General features: G+C 42.2%; 1 protein-coding gene across 2 annotated transcripts in view; it reads right to left on the bottom strand.

Moving 5' to 3' along the window:
* LOC110507118 (LIM domain kinase 1) overlaps nucleotides 1-19,790 on the bottom strand; it is an 81,619-nt gene that overhangs the window by 24,726 nt on the left and 37,103 nt on the right. For both annotated transcript variants that reach the window (XM_036964955.2, XM_090223509.1), the window contains one exon: nucleotides 11,692-11,830. In XM_036964955.2, the coding sequence (XP_036820850.2) occupies nucleotides 11,692-11,830 (139 nt within the window). The remainder of the gene's footprint in view (nucleotides 1-11,691; nucleotides 11,831-19,790) is intronic.

The raw sequence follows: 19,790 nt of genomic DNA on the forward strand, positions 1-19,790 counted from the left end.
TATTTAATCCTCTGTCTGAAATGTCAAATTAAAAAAGGGGGCTAGCCAAAGCCCTCACGCGACACCATCATGTCATCCAACATTGGTTGTTTTAGAGGGCTTACTGTACTAGTGGGGAGGATGACAGACTGATTCTACAAACGTAGGATCTTAATTTGAGCCAGTTTGCTACAGCTGGAAAAGAATCCTGCAGCAACAGGAAATGTGAATTATTATGTGGATTATAATGAATGGACATTTTTGTTGGGGTTGATTCATTTTTCACAAGGGAAAATCAAGTCTGAAATTTCAAAGTGGAAACTACAAACTTCTGAAGCCATTTTAAACCTCAAAATTACAATACACATTTAACATTTCCTCTGTGATAAAATGAAGGTCCTACATCTGTAGCCACTGCTGCGTTGTCTCGGCTGTGTGCTTATGGTGTGCTTATGGTTGTTGTACTGTTTGAAGGTGAACCTTTGTCCCAGTCTGACATCCTGAGACCTCTGGAGCAGGTTTTCATCAAGGATTTCTCTGTATTTTGCTCCGTTCACCTTTGCCTCGATCCTGACTAGTCTCCCAGTCCCTGCCTCTGAAAAACATCCTCACAGCATGATGCTGCCACCTCCATGCTTCACCGTGGGGATGGTACTAGGTTTCCTCCAAACGTGACGCTAGGCATTCAAGTCAGAGAGTTCAATTTTGGTTTCATCAGACCAGAGAATCTTGCTTCTCATGGTCTGAGAGTCTTTAGGTGCCTTTTGACAAACTCCAAGCAGGCTGTCATGTGCCTTTTACTGAGGAGTGGCTTCCGTCTGGCCACTCTTCCATAAAGACCTGATTGGCGGAGTGCTGCAGAGATGGTTGTACTTCTGGAAGGTTTTCCAATCTCCACAGAGAAAATCCATTGCCCTGTTAGAATGACCATCAGGTTCTTGGTCATCTCCCCGACCAAGGCCCTTCTCCCCCGATTGCTCAGTTTGGCCAGGCGGACAGCTCTAGGAAGAGTCTTGGTGGTTCCAAACTTCTTCCATTTAAGAATGATGAAGGGCACTGTGTTCTTGGGGACCTTCAATACTACAGAATTTTTGTTGGTCCCCTTCCCTAGATCTGTGCCTCGACATAATCCTGTCTCAGAGCTCTACAGACAATTCCTTCGACCTCATGGCTTGGTTTTTGCTGTGACATGCACTGTCAACTGTGGGACAGTTGTGTGTGTGCCTTTCCAAATAATGTCCAATTAATTGAATTTACAACAGGTGGACTCCAATCAAGTTGTAGAAACATCTCAAGGATGATCAATGGAAACAGGATGCACCTGAGCTCAAATTCGAGTCTCATAGCAATGGGTCTGAATACTTATGTAAATAAGATATCAGTTTTTTCTTTTTTATATATTGGATACAATTTCTAAAAACCTGTTTTCGCTTTGTCATTATGGGCTATTGTGTGTAGATTGCTGCGATTTTTTTAATTAAAAATAAATAAATTTTAGAATAAGGCTGTAACGTAACACCATTTTTGAAAAAGTTATCTTCAGGGTCAGATGCTTCCAAGAGGAAACAGCATCACTTTTCAATACAGTCTTCTCTTGGAAATGACTGACCCTGAAGAACAATAGAACATTAAGCAAAAATAGAGTGCCAGACAGTATTACAATGGTTGATCAATGGCACCTCAGCCAATAGAAACGCTACATAACAGTGTAGTAAGGTGGCTGTGTTATTGGAGATAGTGTAGGTAACCTAGCGGTTAGAGAGATGAGCCAGCAATCGAAGGGTTGCCAGTTCAAATCCTGGGTCAGATGGGTAAAATCTTTTTGGAAGTCAGCTGGCAACCGGAGGGTTGCAGGTATCAAATCCTACATGCCTGCCGTTGTGCCCTTGAGAAAGGCACTTAAACTAGAATTTCACTAGTAGGGAAATAAAATAATTTCCATGGAGGTCGTTTCTATTTTTAAATAAAGCAGAAGTGGTCAAAAAGTCATTAGATAGAGGTTTCTATTGGGGAGGAATGTGAACATGCCACCACAAGTATAATATAATTGGAAAACCCCACTAAAAAGCAAAGAATATTGGATCTGAAAAGGTACCAAAATGTTATTAACGATGGAGTTTTCAAGACGTTCATCAAAGTGTCAGACCAGGTTGAAGTTCATATTGTTATGCGTGGATACGTGTGAATATGTAAAGATCTCTCCATTCTATGGTGTGGGATGGAAAATGTTGACAAAGTCATTGTAGGCAGTCAAACAAGACTAGGCAGGCAGGTCATGGTAAATAAATTCCACCTCACTAAAACCTTAGCAGGAAGGAAGTGTAAGCCCCCTTTCTGTAAATACACATTCCTGCTACCTTTCCAATGTTGCTCAACCTCTACGGTGACATGCTGAAACCCTTACAGTAATTCAAGTCTACTTTCCAACACTCACCCCCAGGCATATCTGACCAGACACAAACAAACCAGCTCCCACCCTAATTTCAGAATCTGACATGTTGTTCACTGACTATTGCTCAATCACCATGGTGACAAACTGAAAATCGTACAGTCTTAATGTCTGAAAGTGAGTGTCTTGTGGTCTCACACCAGTGGGAGTTGTTATAAGAAGTTGCTAAACTGTGACTGTCCGTGAAAGGGAGGGACATATCATGTACTGTAAAGTTTCTTGAAAATATGTTAATTTCCCAATATCCATCCACTCATAACAATACTGAAACGACCCTGGCCTTTAAATGCATTATTAACCACCCAAGGGAGTTCATTCTCTTGGGGCTGTGGTTGGCATGCTTGCCTTTGGGTCATGGCGACCCCGTTTGAATACCTGCAGGGACATAGCCTACCTACTCCCGCAGGACACGCCAACACTATACCAGAGTGGAAGAAATTAACCTAAGCGGTTTGAGAAACGGCACAATTCTTTACTGCTAACTAATGTCCAAATTATCTCTGAGGTTTTTCTGTAGTCAGCAGTGAGGGAGGTAGAAACCAGGGAGGCAGGAGAGAGGGAGGCAACGGGGAGGGAGGCAGCAGGACAGTGGATTCAATTACTGCACTTGGCTCTGTATCCAAGTCATAAATCACCTTGAACAGAATAGGCGTTATAAATTACTGGCCCCTAACTCTGACCACTCATCGGATCAAGGCTGCAGAAGTCAATGGCGAAAACAGAGAGATAGAGAGAGAGGTGGCGGGTGGGAGAGAGAGGAGCTCATCCTACATGAGGAGGATTCTGTGATCATGGTTGACAGAGGATAGGGCTTACATAAAGATGTAAGTTCAAGTGTTAAGCTTCTTGAAAATGTACAAGACGGCCATATAATCTCGTGTGTAGGGTGAGTGGCACTGGTTCGCAAATCCAACCACAAACAGTGGTTGAATGAGGCTTTATGGCTGCTTCCATTGATCTGAAGCTCTGGACTCCTTATAGGAAAACCTCACCGAAAGCAGCGGCACGGTGAGAAATGTCTCAATTCATTCTGTTCTCTTGTCCGACCAAAACGACCTGATCAATGTGACATTTCAATCAGCAGACTGAGTCACAGCCACATTGCATCACACGGTTTTGGAGTGCTTTCTCTATCCCGGCTCCAACAAACAAAACCCTCTTTCAGAGGATGCTTTTTGTGGGCTGACGAAATGCAGTCAGCCCTGTTTGGCTGGCCTGATGCCAAGAGAGGGTGTGTGGGATTGGACTGCATCACGTCATATGTCCAAGGCGCAGGGAATGAAAAGCAGCAGAGGAAGTTGACCTTGTCTGCCGTTCGGTTCGGTCGGTCAGTTGGTCCGTCCATCTATAACACCATTGGTCTGACATCTTTGTGATAACGTGATTGCCTGACTGTTTTAGTTGGACTGAACCATGGTCGGACGTCAGTGGGTTCTTTACACTGTAAGGGAAATGTGAGTGATACATCTGGCCCTGTAGAGGACTCTGGGTAATGGGTAGCAGGTGGCAGGGCAGGGAAGGGCGAGCTCTAGCTGCCATCTCTGATTCCCTTTTGGCTCTGCTGGCCTCCGCTGGGTGGGTGGTTAATTACTAAGATTGCACTGCAGAAGCCTGGCTGTGGGTTGAGTGTAAATGAAACACACTCTTGCACGGATGCATAGATACAGAGAAGGACATACACATACAAATCCTGGCTGTAAATGGTAGAGAGCCAAAAACATTGAATGAGTGTGTGTGTGTGTGTGTGTGTGTGTGTGTGTGTGTGTGTGTGTGTGTGTGTGTGTGTGTGTGTGTGTGTGTGTGTGTGTTTGCGCACGTCAAAGAGGTCTGCTCCAGGATATAAAAAATATACATATTTATTCCTGACTAAGCGACCACAACAAGCACTAACTCTCTCTTAGAGTTACTGAACATATTACCTCAAAACAGGGTTCAACATAAGCATTAACAATATAGAGTAGAGTGCCTTTCGGAAAGTAATCAGACCACTTGATTTTTTCCACATTTTGTTAAGTTACAGCCTTATTCTAAAATTGATGAAATATTTTTTCCCCCCCTCATCAATCTACACACAATACCCCATAATGACAAAGCAAAAATAGATTCGTAAAAATGTTAGCTAATATAAAATAAAAATGAAATATCACTTTTACTTAAGTATTCAGACCCTTTACTGAGTACTTTGTTGAAGCACCTTTGGCAGAAACTACAGTCTCAAGTCTTCTTGGGTATGATGCTACAAGCTTGGCACATCTGTATTTGGGGAGTTTCTCACATTCTTCTTAGCAGATCTTCTCAAGCTCAGTCAGGTTGGATGTGGAGCGTTGTTGCACAGCTATTTTCAGGTCTCTCCAGAGATGTTTGATCGGATTCAAGTCCGGGCTCTGGCTGGGCTGGGCCACTCTAGCTGGGCCACTCAAGGACATTCAGAGACTTGTCCCGAAGCAACTCCTGCGTTGTCTTGGCTGTGTGTTTAGGGTTGTTGTCCTGTTTGAAGGTGAACCTTCACACCAGTCTGAGGTCCTGAGCGCTCTGGAGCAGGTTTTCATCAAGGAGTTCTCTGTATTTTGCTCTGTTCATCTTTGCCTCAATCCTGACTAGTCTCCAAGTCTCTGCCGCTGAAAAAACATCCCCTCAGCCTGATGCTGCCACCCCCATGCTTGGTGCTAGGTTTCAGCCAGACGTGAAGCTTGGCATTCAAGCCACAGATTTCAATGCTGGTTTCATTAGACCAGATAATCTAGTTTATCATGGTCTCAGAGTCTTTAGGTGCCTTTTGACAAACTCCAAGCAGGCTGTCATGTGCCTTTTATTGACGAGTGGCTTCCGTCTGGCCACTCTTCCATAAAGACCTGATTGGCGGAGTGCTGCAGAGATGGTTGTACTTCTGGAAGGTTTTCCCATCTCCAAAGGTACTTCTACAAAGTATTGACTCAGTGGTGTGAATACTTATTTAAATTAAATATTTCTGTATTTCATTTACAATAAATTTGCTACATTTCAAAAAACACGTTTTAACTTAGTCATTATTGTGTGTATGAATACTTTCTGAAGGCACTATAGCCTACTCTACGCTCTCTCCTTTTGCGAACAGTTATTGAGTTGCATTATTAGCCAAAATTATGACTATCTACTCTACTCATCACATTAGGAATAGTAGGCTATCTAACATAACTCTGCAAATGTGATGATGCATGGAATGCTTTATTCTAAAGGTGCATTTTCATGGTGAGAATTAGCTTCCCCAAACTTAAAACTCATGTGCTGCCTATGCCGCCTGTCTACTGCTGATTTGCAATACAAAATACCTATTTACATTTTTATCTATCTGGGTTGGAAACCCTGATGGCACACTGAGCATACCACAGCTCATAAACAAGGATTAAGTCACTGTAATATTTCACCCTTTTTGACATACTAAAGAGAGAAACCAGGCGAAATCACACTTCAAATGGCTTGATGGTAAAATACCACATTTCAAAGTGTGACATGCTACTGCTGGGGAGAATACAAATGGTTACCGCACAATTAACATTATTTCTCACAGGCTACACTCACGCGTGGATTTTTCACAATGTAGACTGATATATTTCCAAGAACTCTTAGCGGAAGCTTTAATCTGTCTATTGATAATTCATATTTGACTATGTACTAGGTGTCATGCCCTGATCTTAGTTCCTGTTTTCTGTCTCTGTGTTTCAGTGTTTAGTTATCGAATAAATCTAACATGGACACTTACCACGCTGCATCTTGGTCCTCTCTTTCCAACAGCCTGTTACACTAGGAAACTGTGATGATTACTAGAAGCTAGTGATTACCAATGAAAAATACCTATGTAAAGAAAATTGGAGGTGAATGAACAGCAATGCAGTTAATGCATATTGCAAAGTGTGGAATCATTTTTGTTGAGCATTGAAAGTGCATGAAACAATCATCAACAAAACATGAATGCACTCCCACTAGTGCAGGGGTAGGCAACTAGATTAAGCCACCATTTTGCCTGAGCAGATGGTCGGGTGCCGAAACATAATTATAAACAATTGTACCCAGAAAATTGACCACAAGTAAGCCCAAAAATAGATTGTATTTGAAAATAACATAAAATAACATAAACATGTCATACCTTGATTACATTGAGGCACAATCAGGTCTCTCGTTTTATTTGTAGGAATATTTGGGAACAGATTTTATTAATTAAAATATTTTTTAACTGAATTCTTGGTGATTTAGTATTTAAAAATAAAAAAACAACCACATAAATCGTTCCCTAAATTATAGTTTTAACAGTAAAAAGATATTAAAAAAGAAAACGTCCTCTCAGTGTCAGCTGCGTTTATTTTCAGCAAAATTTACATGTGTAAAAATTTGTATGAACATAACAAGATTCAACAACTGAGACATAAACTAACAAGTTCAACAGACATGTGACTAACAGAAATGGAATAATGTGTCCCTGAACAAAGGGGGGGTCAAAATCAAAAGTAACAGTCAGTATCTGGTGTGGCCACCAGCTGCATTAAGTACTGCAGTGCATCTCCTCCTCATGGACTGCACCAGATTTGCCAGTTCTTGCTGTGAGATGTTACCCCACTCTTCCACCAAGGCACCTGCAAGTTCCCGGGCATTTCTGGGTAGGAATGGCCCTAGCCCTCACCCTCTGATCCAACAGGTCCCAGACGTGCCCAAAGGGATTGATATCCGGGCTCTTCGCTGGCCATGGCAGATCACTGACATTCCTGTCTTGCAGGAAAACACGCACAGAATGAGCAGTATGGCTGGTGGCATTGTCATGATGGAGGGTCATGTCAGGATGAGCCTGCAGGAAGGGTACCACATGAGGGAGGAGGATGTCTTCCCTGTAACGCACAGCGTTGAGATCGCCAGCAATGACAACAAGCTCAGTCAGATGATGCTGTGACACACCGCCCCAGACCATGATGAACCCTCCACCTTCAAATCGGTCCCGCTCCAGAGTACAGATCTCGGTGTAACACTCATTCCTTCAACGATAAACGCGAATCCGACCATCACCCCTGGTGGGACAAAACCGCGACTCGTCAGTGAAGAGCAATTTTTGCCAGTCCTGTCTGGTCCAGCGACGGTGGGTTTGTGCCCATGTCTGGTGAGGACATGAGCACAAATGATGTCTGGTGAGGACCTGCCTTACAACAGGCCTACAAGCTCTCAGTCTTACAACCGATCCTGTGCAGGTGTTGTTACAAGTGGTCTGCCACTGCGAGGACGATCAGCTGTCCATCCTGTCTCCCTGTAGCGCTGTCTTAGGCTTCTCACAGTACGGAAATTGCAATTTATTGCCCTGGCCACATCTGCAGTCTTCATGCCTCCTTGCAGCATGCTTAAGGCACGTTCACGCAGATGAGCAGGGACCCTTTTGGTGTTTTTCAGAGTCAGTAGAAAGTCCTCTTTAGTGTCCTCAGTTTTCATAACTGTCACCTTAATTGCCTACCGCCTGTAAGCTGTTAGTTTCTTAACGACCGTTCCACAGGTGCATGTTCATTAATTGTTTATGGTTCATTGAACAAGCATGGGAAACAGTGTTTAAACCCTTTACAATGAAGATCGGTGAAGTTATTTTGATTTTTACAATTTATCTTTGAAAGACAGGGTCCTGAAAAAAGGGACTTTCTTTTTTTTGATGAGTTTATATACAGTACCAGTCAAAAGTTTGGACACACCTACTCATTCCAGGGACTTTCTTATTTTCACTATTTTCTACATTGTAGAATGATAGCTTCATGAGGTCGTCACTTGGAAAGCATTTCAATTAACAGGTTTGCCTTGTTAAAAGTTAATTTGTGGAATTTCATTCCTTTTTAATGTGTTTTTTTAAACCTATATTTAACTAGGCAAGCCAGTGGTATACAGAAGATAGCCCTATTTGGTAAAAGACCAAGTACATATTATGTCAAGAACAGCTCAAATAAGCAAAGAGAAACGGCAGTCCATCATTACTTTAAGACATGAAGGTCAGTCAAGTGCAGACGGAAAAACCATCATGCGCTATGATGAAACTGGCTCTCATGAGGACTCCCACAGGAGAGAAAGACCCAAAGTTACCTCTGCTGCAGAGGATAAATTCATTAGAGTTACGAGCCTCAGAAATTGCAGCCCAAATAAATGCTTCACAGAGTTTAAGTAACAGACACATCTCAACATCAACTGTTCAGATGTGACTGCTTGAATCAGGCCTTCATGGTCGAATTGCTGCAAAGAAACCACTACTAGAGGACACCAATAAGAAGAAGAGACTTGCTTGGGCCAAGAAACACGAGCAATGACCATTAGACCGGTGGAAATCTGTCCTTTGGTCTGATGATTCCAAATTTGAGATTTTTGGTTCCAACCACCATGTCTTTGTGAGAGGGGAACTGGCTTCTGAGTGGCACAGTGTTCTAAGGCACGACATCTCAGTGCAAGAGGTGTCGTTACAGTCCTTGGTTCGAATTCAGGCTGTATAACATCCGGACGTGATTGGGAGTCCCATAGGGCGGTGCACAATTGGCCCAGCGTTGTCAGCAAGACAATGCTCCATGCCACACAGCCAAGACAATCAAGGTATGGATGGAGGACCACCAGATCAAGACCCTGTCATGGCCAGCCCAATCTCCAGACCTGAACCATTGAAAACCTCTGGAATGTGATCAAGAGGAAGATGGATGGTCACAAGCCATCAAACAAAGCTGAGCTGCTTGAATGTTTGCGCCAAGCGTGCATAAAGTCACCCAACATCAATGTGAAAGACTGGTGGAGAGCCTGCCAAGACAGATGAAAGTTGTGATTGAAATTCATGGTTATTCCACCAAATATTGATTTATGAACTCTTCCTAAGTTAAAACATTAGAATTGTGTTGTTTAAAAATGAATATGAACTTATTTTCATTGCATTATTCGAGGTCTGACAACACTGCATATTTTTTGTTATTTTGACCAGTTGTTATTTTCTGCAAATAAATGCTCTAAATGACAATATTTTTATTTGGGATTTGGGAGAAATGTTGTCAGTAGTTTATAGAATAAAATAAAATTAAATAATAAAACAGAATTTAAAAAAAGTTAATTTTACCCAAACACATACAGTGGGGCAAAAAAGTATTTAGTCAGCCAACAATTGTGCAAGTTCTCCCACTTAAAAAGATGAGAGAGGCCTGTAATTTTCATCATAAGTACACTTCAACTATGACAGACAAAATGAGAAAAAAAAATGCAGAAAATCACATTGTAGGATTTATAATGAATTTATTTGCAAATTATGGTGGAAAATAAGTATTTGGTCAATAACAAAAGTTTATCTCAATACTTTGTTATATACCCTTTGTTGGCAATGACAGAGGTCAAACGTTTTCTGTCAGTCTTCACAAGGTTTTCACACACTGTTGCTGGTATTTTGGCCCATTCCTCCATGCAGATCTCTTCTAGAGCAATGATGTTTTGGGGCTGTTGCTGGGCAACACGGATATTCAACTCCCTCCAAAGATTTTCTATGGGGTTGAGATCTGGAGACTGACTAGGCCACTCCAGGACCTTGAAATGCTTCTTATGAAGCCACTCCTTCGTTGCCCGGGCGCGGTGTGTTTGGGATCATTGTCATGCTGAAAGACCTAGCCACGTTTCATCTTCAATGCCCTTGCTGATGGAAGGAGGTTTTCACTCAAAATCTCACGATACATGGCCCCATTCACTCTTTTTTACATAGATCAGTCATCCTGGTCCCTTTGCAGACAAACAGCCCCAAAGCATGATGTTTCCACCCCCATGCTTCACAGAGTAGGTATGGTGTTCTTTGGATGCAACTCAGCATTCTTTGTCCTCCAAACACGATGAGTTGAGTTTTTACCAAAAAGTTTTATTTAGGTTTCATCTGACCATATGACATTCTCCCAATGTTCTTCTGGATCATCCAAATGCTCTCTAGCAAACTTCAGATGGGCCTAGACATGTACTGGCTTAAGCAGGGGGACACGTCTGGCACTGCAGGATTTGAGTCCCTGGCGGCGTAGTGTGTTACTGATGGTAGGCTTTGTTACTTTGGTCCCAGCTCTCTGCAGGTCATTCACTAGGTTCCCCCGTGTGGTTCTGGTATTTTTGCTCACCATTCTTGTGATCATTTTGACCCCACGGGGTGAGATATTGCGTGGAGCCCCAGATCGAGGGAGATTATCAGTGGTCTTGTATGTCTTCCATTTCCTAATAATTGCTCCCACAGTTGATTTCTTCAAACCAAGCTGCTTACCTATTGCAGATTCAGTCTTCCCAGCCTGGTGCAGGTCTACAATTTTGTTTCTGGTGTCCTTTGACAGCTCTTTGGTCTTGGCCATAGTGGAGTTTGGAGTGTGACTGTTTGAGGTTGTGGACAGGTGTCTTTTATACTGATAACAAGTTCAAACAGGTGCCATTAATACAGGTAACGAGTGGAGGACAGAGGAGCCTCTTAAAGAAGAAGTTACAGGTCTGTGAGAACTAGAAATCTTGCTTGTTTGTAGGTGACCAAATACTTATTTTCCACCATAATTTGCAAATAAATTCATTAAAAATCCTACAATGTGATTTTCTGGATTTTTTTTCTCATTTTGTCTTTCATAGTTGAAGTGTACCTATGATGAAAATTACAGGCCTCTCCCATCTTTTTAAGTGGGAGAACTTGCACAATTGGTGGCTGACTAAATACTTTTTCCCCCACTGTACCTATAAATAGTAAAACTGATAGTTTTGCAGTGGTCTTTAGATTTTTTTTCCAGAGCTGTATATACAGGAGGGCTCACAAGTGATTTATATATATAGATCTTTTTTTACTCTTAAGACTTTGCGGGCCCCAAAAAAAATCACTTGCGAGCCCGCCTGTTACCGACCCCTGACTAGTGAAATTCAATTCATTCCACACCAACCCAACACCCTTTATCAGAGAAGGGCAGATCTCATGTACATCCTCCACTGACCCACATGTCCTTTCACACCTCTCCTCTCAGACTGTTCTCTTTACTGAAACAGTTAATGCCTCTCACCGTAAAGCTTATAGGGATGTGTAAAGCATACTGTCTAATTACAGGTAATGTAAAGTGGAGACCAGTGTTTCTGTGTGGATGTTGTTGCGGAAACCATATCCGACAGACTGTAACAGGAGTGTCGTATCAAGTCTGTGGCTGATTGGAGAGATTGACTGGTGAAGACAGAGAGGAGAGGGAGCTCTAGTACTCTAGTCAGGAGGATCTAGTTACTGTGCTCTTTGTGGCGGTAGACTATGTTACCATAATCAGTCCGGTGGTGATGGGGTCATTGCATCCATGGCACAGCTCTCCAAACTTGGCCCAGTAATCCTTCTTGCAGAAGAGCCGGCCCTCCTTCTCATAGTACCAGTGGGACAGGGAGGCACTGCACTCACAGCATCTGAACAAGGGGAGGGGAAGAAAGAGAGAGAGAGAGAAAGAGAAAGAAAGAGAAAGAGAGAAATTTTAAGCACAGCTGACTTCTTAAAACTGGCTAGGTCTTTGAAGTAGGCTACTGCTCACTGTTGGGTAACTCCAAATTGTTTGCTCTAATACAATTGAATGGCAGAGGCCTTCTTTACAGCTTCTGAAGGCCTAACCAATGGCTGGCTGAGTTAGCTAGATTTTTCGACCCAGAAACCACCAAAGAAAAATCTATTTTTAACACAAACTGATGATGGAATCAGAAAATCAGAAAAATTATTCAAAAGATGAAGTAGATATGAAAAATAAATTGTATTTAAAAAATATATATACGTTTTTATATAGTTCCCCACTAATTTTAGCCCATCACGGGGCTAAACCAGTGAGATGCGTCTTACTGAAGGTAATGCAACAGATAAGAACATTTAAGTTGAATAACTTTCAGATCCATGACGCGTTAACCACTAAGACTAAAGGAACACTTTCACATACAATAGGTCTTAGACCAAAGTGAGATCACAGACAAACCCCAACACTGTGACTAATAAATAAACAACAAGGATGTGATGAATGACACCTACACATGTCAATGCTGTCCAAACACAATATCCAACTATAACAACATGGTTGTTACTCCAGTGGCTTTTGATCCACCCGATTGCAAAGTGATTTTATGCGCTCCAATATCATATGATTTAAAATAAAACATCTCAGATATATAACCACGTTTATAAACTGGGTGGTTCAAGCCCTGAATGCGTATACCATCGGTACGACAAAACATGTATTTTTACTGCTCTAATTATGTTGGTAACCAGTTTATAATAGCAATAAGGCACCTCAGGGGTTTGCGGTATATGGTCAATATACCACGGCTAAGGGCTGCATCCAGGTACTCCACGTTGCGTTGTGCATAAGAACAACCCTTAGTCATTGTATATAGGCCATATACGACACCCCCTCGGGGCTTATTACTTAATTATATCATAGACATAAGGGGCTATCTGCATGTGGAGATCTTAAGGAATGAACTTATCGCTGTCAGTAACAGTGGATTAAGAGAGCTGATAGTGAGATATCTCTCTCAAGGAGAGGACAGAGCTGAATGATTGGGTAGTGGTGTCAGGCAGATAGAGATCATTGGCTGATAGACAGGCTGAGGACTGAAGGGGAGAGGAGATGACAGCACAGACGACAACACAGTCAATAATACCAGAGACACACACACCAGAGGAGGCTGATGTTAGAAACTATAGAAGGACATACTCATTGTAATGGCTGGAATGGAATGAATGGAAGGGCTCCAAACACATAAAACACATAGAAACAACGTGTTGACTCCATTCCATTGATTCCATTCCAGCCATTACAATGAGCACGTCCTCCTATAGCTCCTCCCACCAGCCTCCAATGACAAACATGCGCACACACATACACAGACACGCACGATACTGAACATACCAGATAGATGACACAACATTGATCTAGCTCAGGGTGGTAGTCAGCTTTCCAACTCTCTGCAACCATGAATCAAGATAAAACAAGTTCCAGAGGAAGTAGTTTAGTTGGCTATTCTAAACCACAACAATACCACTTTAATTAAAAAATATATATGTTTACCTTTATTTAACTAGGCAAGTCAGTTAAGAACAAATGTTTATTTACAATGACGGCCTACCAGGGAACAGTGGGTTAACTGCCTTGTTCAGGGGCAGAGTGACAGGTTTTTACCTTGTCAGCTCGGGGATTCAATCCAGCAACCTTCCTGTTACTGGCCCAACACTAACCACTAGGCTACCTGCTGCCCCATTTCTGTTCCAGCCAAGCTCTATGTTGAAATAAGACAAACAAATGTCATCAGCTCTCCTTCGCTGAGCTCTTGAAATGAGGACAGGAGTTTGAGACTGCTCTGTGCCTTACCCTTTTCATAGAAATGAGCTGAGCCAAGTTGAGCTGAGCTATAGCCTACTGGGAGGACCTGTTTGCTGGCTGGGGCTATGCTGTATAGGACAAAGTGATGGTCTGAAAAGGCTGTGTGAGACATCCATGACTAACTGAGTGTCTCCACTCCATCCCAGTGGACCATCATCCATCAGCCCTCCTAGTCCTTCCTCTGCCAGACAGCCAGGGATCAATAGGAACAGATCTGGGGGAGTCAGGGGGACTTTTGGTCATCAATCCCCATCTGATGCCTCTCTGCTGGGCTACAGAACATCCAGACCAGAGGCCTAGGAGGGAAAAGGGAATGGGCAGTGGGGTAAGGGTATGGGGTGTAATATTAACAGATTAAGTTTAGGGGCCTGGGAACTGTTGGGAGGGAGGCCTAGGGAGAGGGAAATGAGGATGAGGACGTAGATAGAGGCTGATTGGGGTTAGTGAGTGGAACAGATTGAGCAGGCACTGGAGGAGAGGACAGGTCAATTCTCATGGGTTTCAGCAGTTATCAGACTTCTTGAAGTCAAGCCAGGACACACACGCATGCGCCCATGCAGAGACACACACACACATGTACACACACTAAACCTCCCTCTTTCTGATATGCGCATGTGCTCACATAGTGAACATCTCTGTGTTAAGAGCTCCCACTACTACAGAGCTCCCACTACTACACTCTGATCGTGCTGCATGCAATATGCTGAGCATGTGGTGTGATGATAGGAGGCAGAAGAACTGGGTCAAGGGTAGTCAGAGGACACAGACACACTACTCTACCTAGTCAGCAGTCTTGTCTTCCAGCTACACATCCCCCTCTGCAGAGTCAAAGTCATACCTGGGCCTGCTCTTTACACAGCAGGCATATCAGTCCACACAGGGCTTCAATGCTCTCGAGCTAAATCCAAGCTGAAGTCACCTTATCAGGGAAGGGCATGTAGAGCTGAACTGTACTGTAACAGAAGACCATATGACTATGACTAAACAGTTAGTTCTCCAAATATAGTCTTATGTTACCCACAGTAGCAGGCAACAGTAGTAGGATTACATGCAAGTGAAAGTGTATGTGTTTGTGAGATACCCTTTGACAGGGTCTGTCTGGTGCGACGTTTGGTGGATTTGTGCCTGTGCGCGTGTATGTGTGTGTGTGCACATTCATGCCTGTGTATGTGTGTGTGTACTAGAGGTCGACCGATTAATCGTAATGGCCGATTAATTAGGGCCGATTTCAAGTTTCATAACAATCAGAAATCTGTATTTTTGGGCCGATTTGCCATTTTTTATACTTTTATTTAACTAGGCAAGTCAGTTAAGAACACATTCTTATTTTCAATGACGGCCTAGGAACGGTGGGTTAACTGCCTTGTTCAGGGGCAGAACGACAGATTTTCACCTTGTCTGCTCGGGGGATCCAATCTTGCAACATTACAGTTAACTAGTCCAACGCAATAACGACCTGCCTTTCTCTCGTTGCACTCCACAAGGAGACTGCCTTTACGCGAATGCAGTAAGCCAAGGTAATTTGCTAGCTAGCATTAAAACTTATCTTGTAAAAAACAATCAATCATAATCACTAGTTAACTACACATGGTTGATGATATTACTAGATATTATCTAGCGTGTCCTGCGTTGTATATAATGTGACTGAGCATACAAGTATACAAATATCTAAGTATCTGACTGAGCGGTGGTAGGCAGAAGCAGGCGCGTTAACATTAATTCAAACAGCACTTTCGTGCGTTCAACTCCCGAGATGAGGCAGGTGTAACCGAAGTGAAATGGCTGGCTAGTTAGCGCGCGCTAATAGCGTTTCAAACGTCACTCGCTCTGAGCCTTCTAGTAGTTGTTCCCCTTGCTCTGCATGGGTGGCTGTTGTCGTTGTGTTGCTGGTTCAAGCCCAGGGAGGAGCGAGGAGAGGGACGGAAGTTATACTGTTACACTGGCAATACTAAAGTGCCTATAAGAACATCCAATAGTCAAAGGTTAATGAAATACAAATGGTATAGAGGGAAATAGTCCTATAATTTCTATAATAACTACAACCTAAAACTTCTTACCTGGGAATATTGAAGACTCATGTTAAAAGGAACCACCAGCTTTCATATGTTCTCATGTTCTGAGCAAGGAACTGAAACGTTAGCCTTCTTACATAGCACATATTGCACTTTTACTTTCTTCTCCAACACTTTGTTTTTGCATTATTTAAACCAAATTGAACATGTTTCATTATTTACTTGAGGCTAAATTGATTTTATTGATGTATTATATTAAGTTAAAATAAGTGTTCATTCAGTATTGTGTAATTGTCATTATTACAAATAAATACATTTTAAAAAATCGGCCGATTAATCGGTATCGGCTTTTTTGGTCCTCCAATAATCGGTAACGATTATAAAATCGGTCGACCTCTAATGTGTACCATGCATGCCTCTGCGTGTTTGCGTTACAGGGGGCACATAAGAGGATTAACATTTTCAAATCAAATCAAATCAAATTTTATTTTGAAAGATTCAGAGGGAGACTCTCTTACCCATTGTACCAAATACCCCGCTGGATGACTAAGAGCTTGCCCTGAGTTCAGTACTACTACTTTCTATACACACACAAAACTGTTGCACTTGTACTGTACAGTAGCCTATATTGCCGGACAAAGCTGGTGACCCAAAATAATAACTGACAAGAGTAACAACATAACACAAACACTAGGTCATGACCCATATATCTACAGGCTGAACATGAATCCCTGAACAGGACCAGTGGCCCACCATCCACCACAGAGAAAACACAATGGTAAATATAGATGTGATAATGTGAGATGAGTAATAGCAAATGGTCTGTGGTGAAGACCAGAATGAGATAAAATGCTGATGTTAACCACAGGAATGGCTACAGAGAAAAGTGGGTACTGGATATGATACTGATGAACTACAAGGCAGACCTCATATCTATTCATATGAAATGGTCATGCCTTTTTCTTTTCCACGCAGCACAGAGTAAGCTAAATGCAGGGCTCGCTGAAAGCATCGAGAGAGAAAAGAGATAAGAAAAAAAGAGCACACGTAAGGATAGAGTAAAGCAGGAGATGAGAGATGAGAGAAAAAGAGGTTTAGCTCTGCTGAAAGAGATAGGAGAAGGAAAGGATATGCCGGGACAGGGAGAGGAGGCAATGCCTCCCCTCCCTGGATAGATGGGTTTTTACTTGATTAGGTGAGCTTTGGGTGACAAGTTCCTAGGGCTCTGTTATCAGGGCCGGAGGGGAGAGAGGGAGAGAGAGAGGGTGAGGAGGAGAGAAAGAGAGAGAGAGCGAGAGAGAGGGGAAGGGAGAGAGAGAGAGAGAGAGAGAGAGAGAGAGAGAGAGAGAGAGAGGGGAAGGGAGAGAGAGAGATGCAGTGAAAGGAGGGATGAGCTGGGGGAGGAGTGGAAGGATGGAAAGATAAATAAACAAAAAGGATGACAAATGACTATTCCACAAGCGAACAGACAAGCAACTACGAAAGATCCCAGGTTCTGAGATGTCAGACACCCAGCTGCAACCACCTACGGGCCTAGAAACATCCAAAGAAGGGGGAGGAGAGGTGGAGGGAGTCATAAAATCTGGAGACCCCTCTCTAACCCCTCTATTGCCAAATGGAATCAGCCAAAGTGCCTTGTAATAAAATTCCACTCCACTTCATTCTCCTTGACCCCCCTCCCCAGCCCTAGAGAAACCCATGTCATATTAAATCACCACTCACATAGAGACAGGCAGAGACAGAAAGACTGGTCAAAACACTGCATTCATAGAGACAACTGTTCCACCAAAACACTGGATTCATAGAAAAAGTGAGAAGAAATGGCACTTTTCACATCATCCATTCACTTTAGATATACTGTATATATATCTAAAAAAATATCGATATGTAAAACACACTGTGTAATCAACATAGTTCGCCAAATGATTTGCCTAGCATTGACTCTATGATCACAGTGATGCTCTTATTTAGAGATATTAGATTCGGAGATTATTTAATTAGCTTGATGTTTGTATACTGTAATTATCTTTGAACTGCCTGCTGTGTATCTTATTTACAGGGCCGGTTCTAGCCTTTTGGGGGCCGTAAGTGAGATTTGTCACCTCTCTGCAAAACATTTTAGTGGCCCCTATCTTGACAGCGGTTGAAAAAAAAATGTAGTTTTAAAAGTACATTTTCTGCCATTTTACACGTTTTTCCATGGTGGAGAGAAAATGTAGCAATTTCATAAAAACATTGCAATTCTACACATTTTGCCATGGGGTGGCAAGAATTTGTATCAGTTTTAAACATCCACAAGAGCTGAAAGACAATGCCCATTCTTACCCATGATGTTGCACAACGATGTAAGTCAATAAGTCATCGTTTTAGTCAGAGTATATATTTGGGTGGGAAATCCGAAGTGGTAATTTCCCATGCCAATGATGTGTGTTTCCTCTATGATTATGTTGTGCTAATATCAGAAACACCTGCAAAGTCCTTCCTCTTCGTGAGTCGTGACTGAACTGAGCAATGTAATGATCATATTTGGCTCAGTCAAACAGCTTTTCGCGGTAGATGCCTGAGCCATGGAGCAAATTCAAATAGGAGATGCAAACTTATATTTTTGCACCTCCACTTTTTTTTACCAGCAAATCCTTATAATCCATTGGATCATTTGTCAAGTTTCACAAAAATGTTTTTCTAGTCTGTATGAAAAAAAAAAATATATGACTATTTTATAAATGTTAAAATTGTATATGATAAGATTGAATTGTAACCCCCCCCCCCGTCACCCCAAGATTAATGGTTTTGCCTACGCTCCACTGCTATCCATATTACCAGAGCTTCATCTTATTATTTCTATTTCCATGGCGGATTCGTGGCCGCAATTTATGGAACATGACAAAACTTTTGAGATAACAATAGATGGCAAAGTCAAAGATACTGGTTTCCTCTATCCATCTGTGGCAAAGTTTTCCCTAAATGCTAATGACAAATCCAGCTCCAGAACCAGCCATAGCCTAGCCAGAAAATCTTTTGAATACAGTGTAGCAACAACAGATAACTTTAGCTAGCTAGATAAGATTAGCATGCTCGCTATCGACACTGACTTCTGTCAGTGCCCTGCTTATTGTTATTTCTCCACTCCACCTGGAAATCACCACAACGTTCCCACCCCCAATTCATGAATATGTATTAGCAACCTGCGCCATTCTTTGGAGGTGGAACCTAAACGAGAATTTCTGTTATAGGACAGGAATTTCCATTGAAATAAGGGCAGCATTGCCCCTGGTGGTGGCCTTTAAAGCTAAATTCCCAAATCTACACATTTTGCCATGAGTTATGCCATGTTAATATCATATCGGAGTGAGAATGACAAAATCAATTGGGGCCCCCTGGAGATATGCCTTGGGTGCACCATCGGTATTCGGCCATGATTACAACAGGAAAGATTAAACAGCTGACTAGACTAACTACCAATCTAAAAATGTACATGGCTAATTGTCAGCTAATTGAGTGACTGACATAACAGGATAAAAAACTGCTGATGCGCAAAAATTTTTTGAAATTGCACCTGGTGTATTTTACTTTATAATTTTTTTTATATTTTAATTTGTCTTTTATTTATTATTATAATATTTTTTCAATATATATATTTCCTTTATTACCCTCCACTAGAAAACTAGTGAACAACAACACTTAGGCCTGTATTTCCAGCTTATACATACTATATACATTTTATGGACAGTCTATTTTACAATAGTTGTATTTTATTTGTTTTTAATTCTTCCACTCCCCTCAACCTCTCATTTCTGACAGTGATGAGGGGTGGTCGTTTGACCGCAGACGGACACAGGCAATGAGGCAGTGATCGCTGAGATCCTGGTTGAAGACAGCAGAGATGTATTTAGAGGGCAGGTTGGTCAGTACGCTAAGGACCCTGTGACTAAACACCTCCCTCTGCAACTGGATCCTGGACTTCCTGACGGGCCGCCCCCAGGTGGTAAAGGT

Source organism: Oncorhynchus mykiss, chromosome 27 (assembly GCF_057628025.1).
Source record: "Oncorhynchus mykiss isolate SJ-2025 chromosome 27, ASM5762802v1, whole genome shotgun sequence".
Lineage (NCBI taxonomy): Eukaryota > Metazoa > Chordata > Actinopteri > Salmoniformes > Salmonidae > Oncorhynchus > Oncorhynchus mykiss.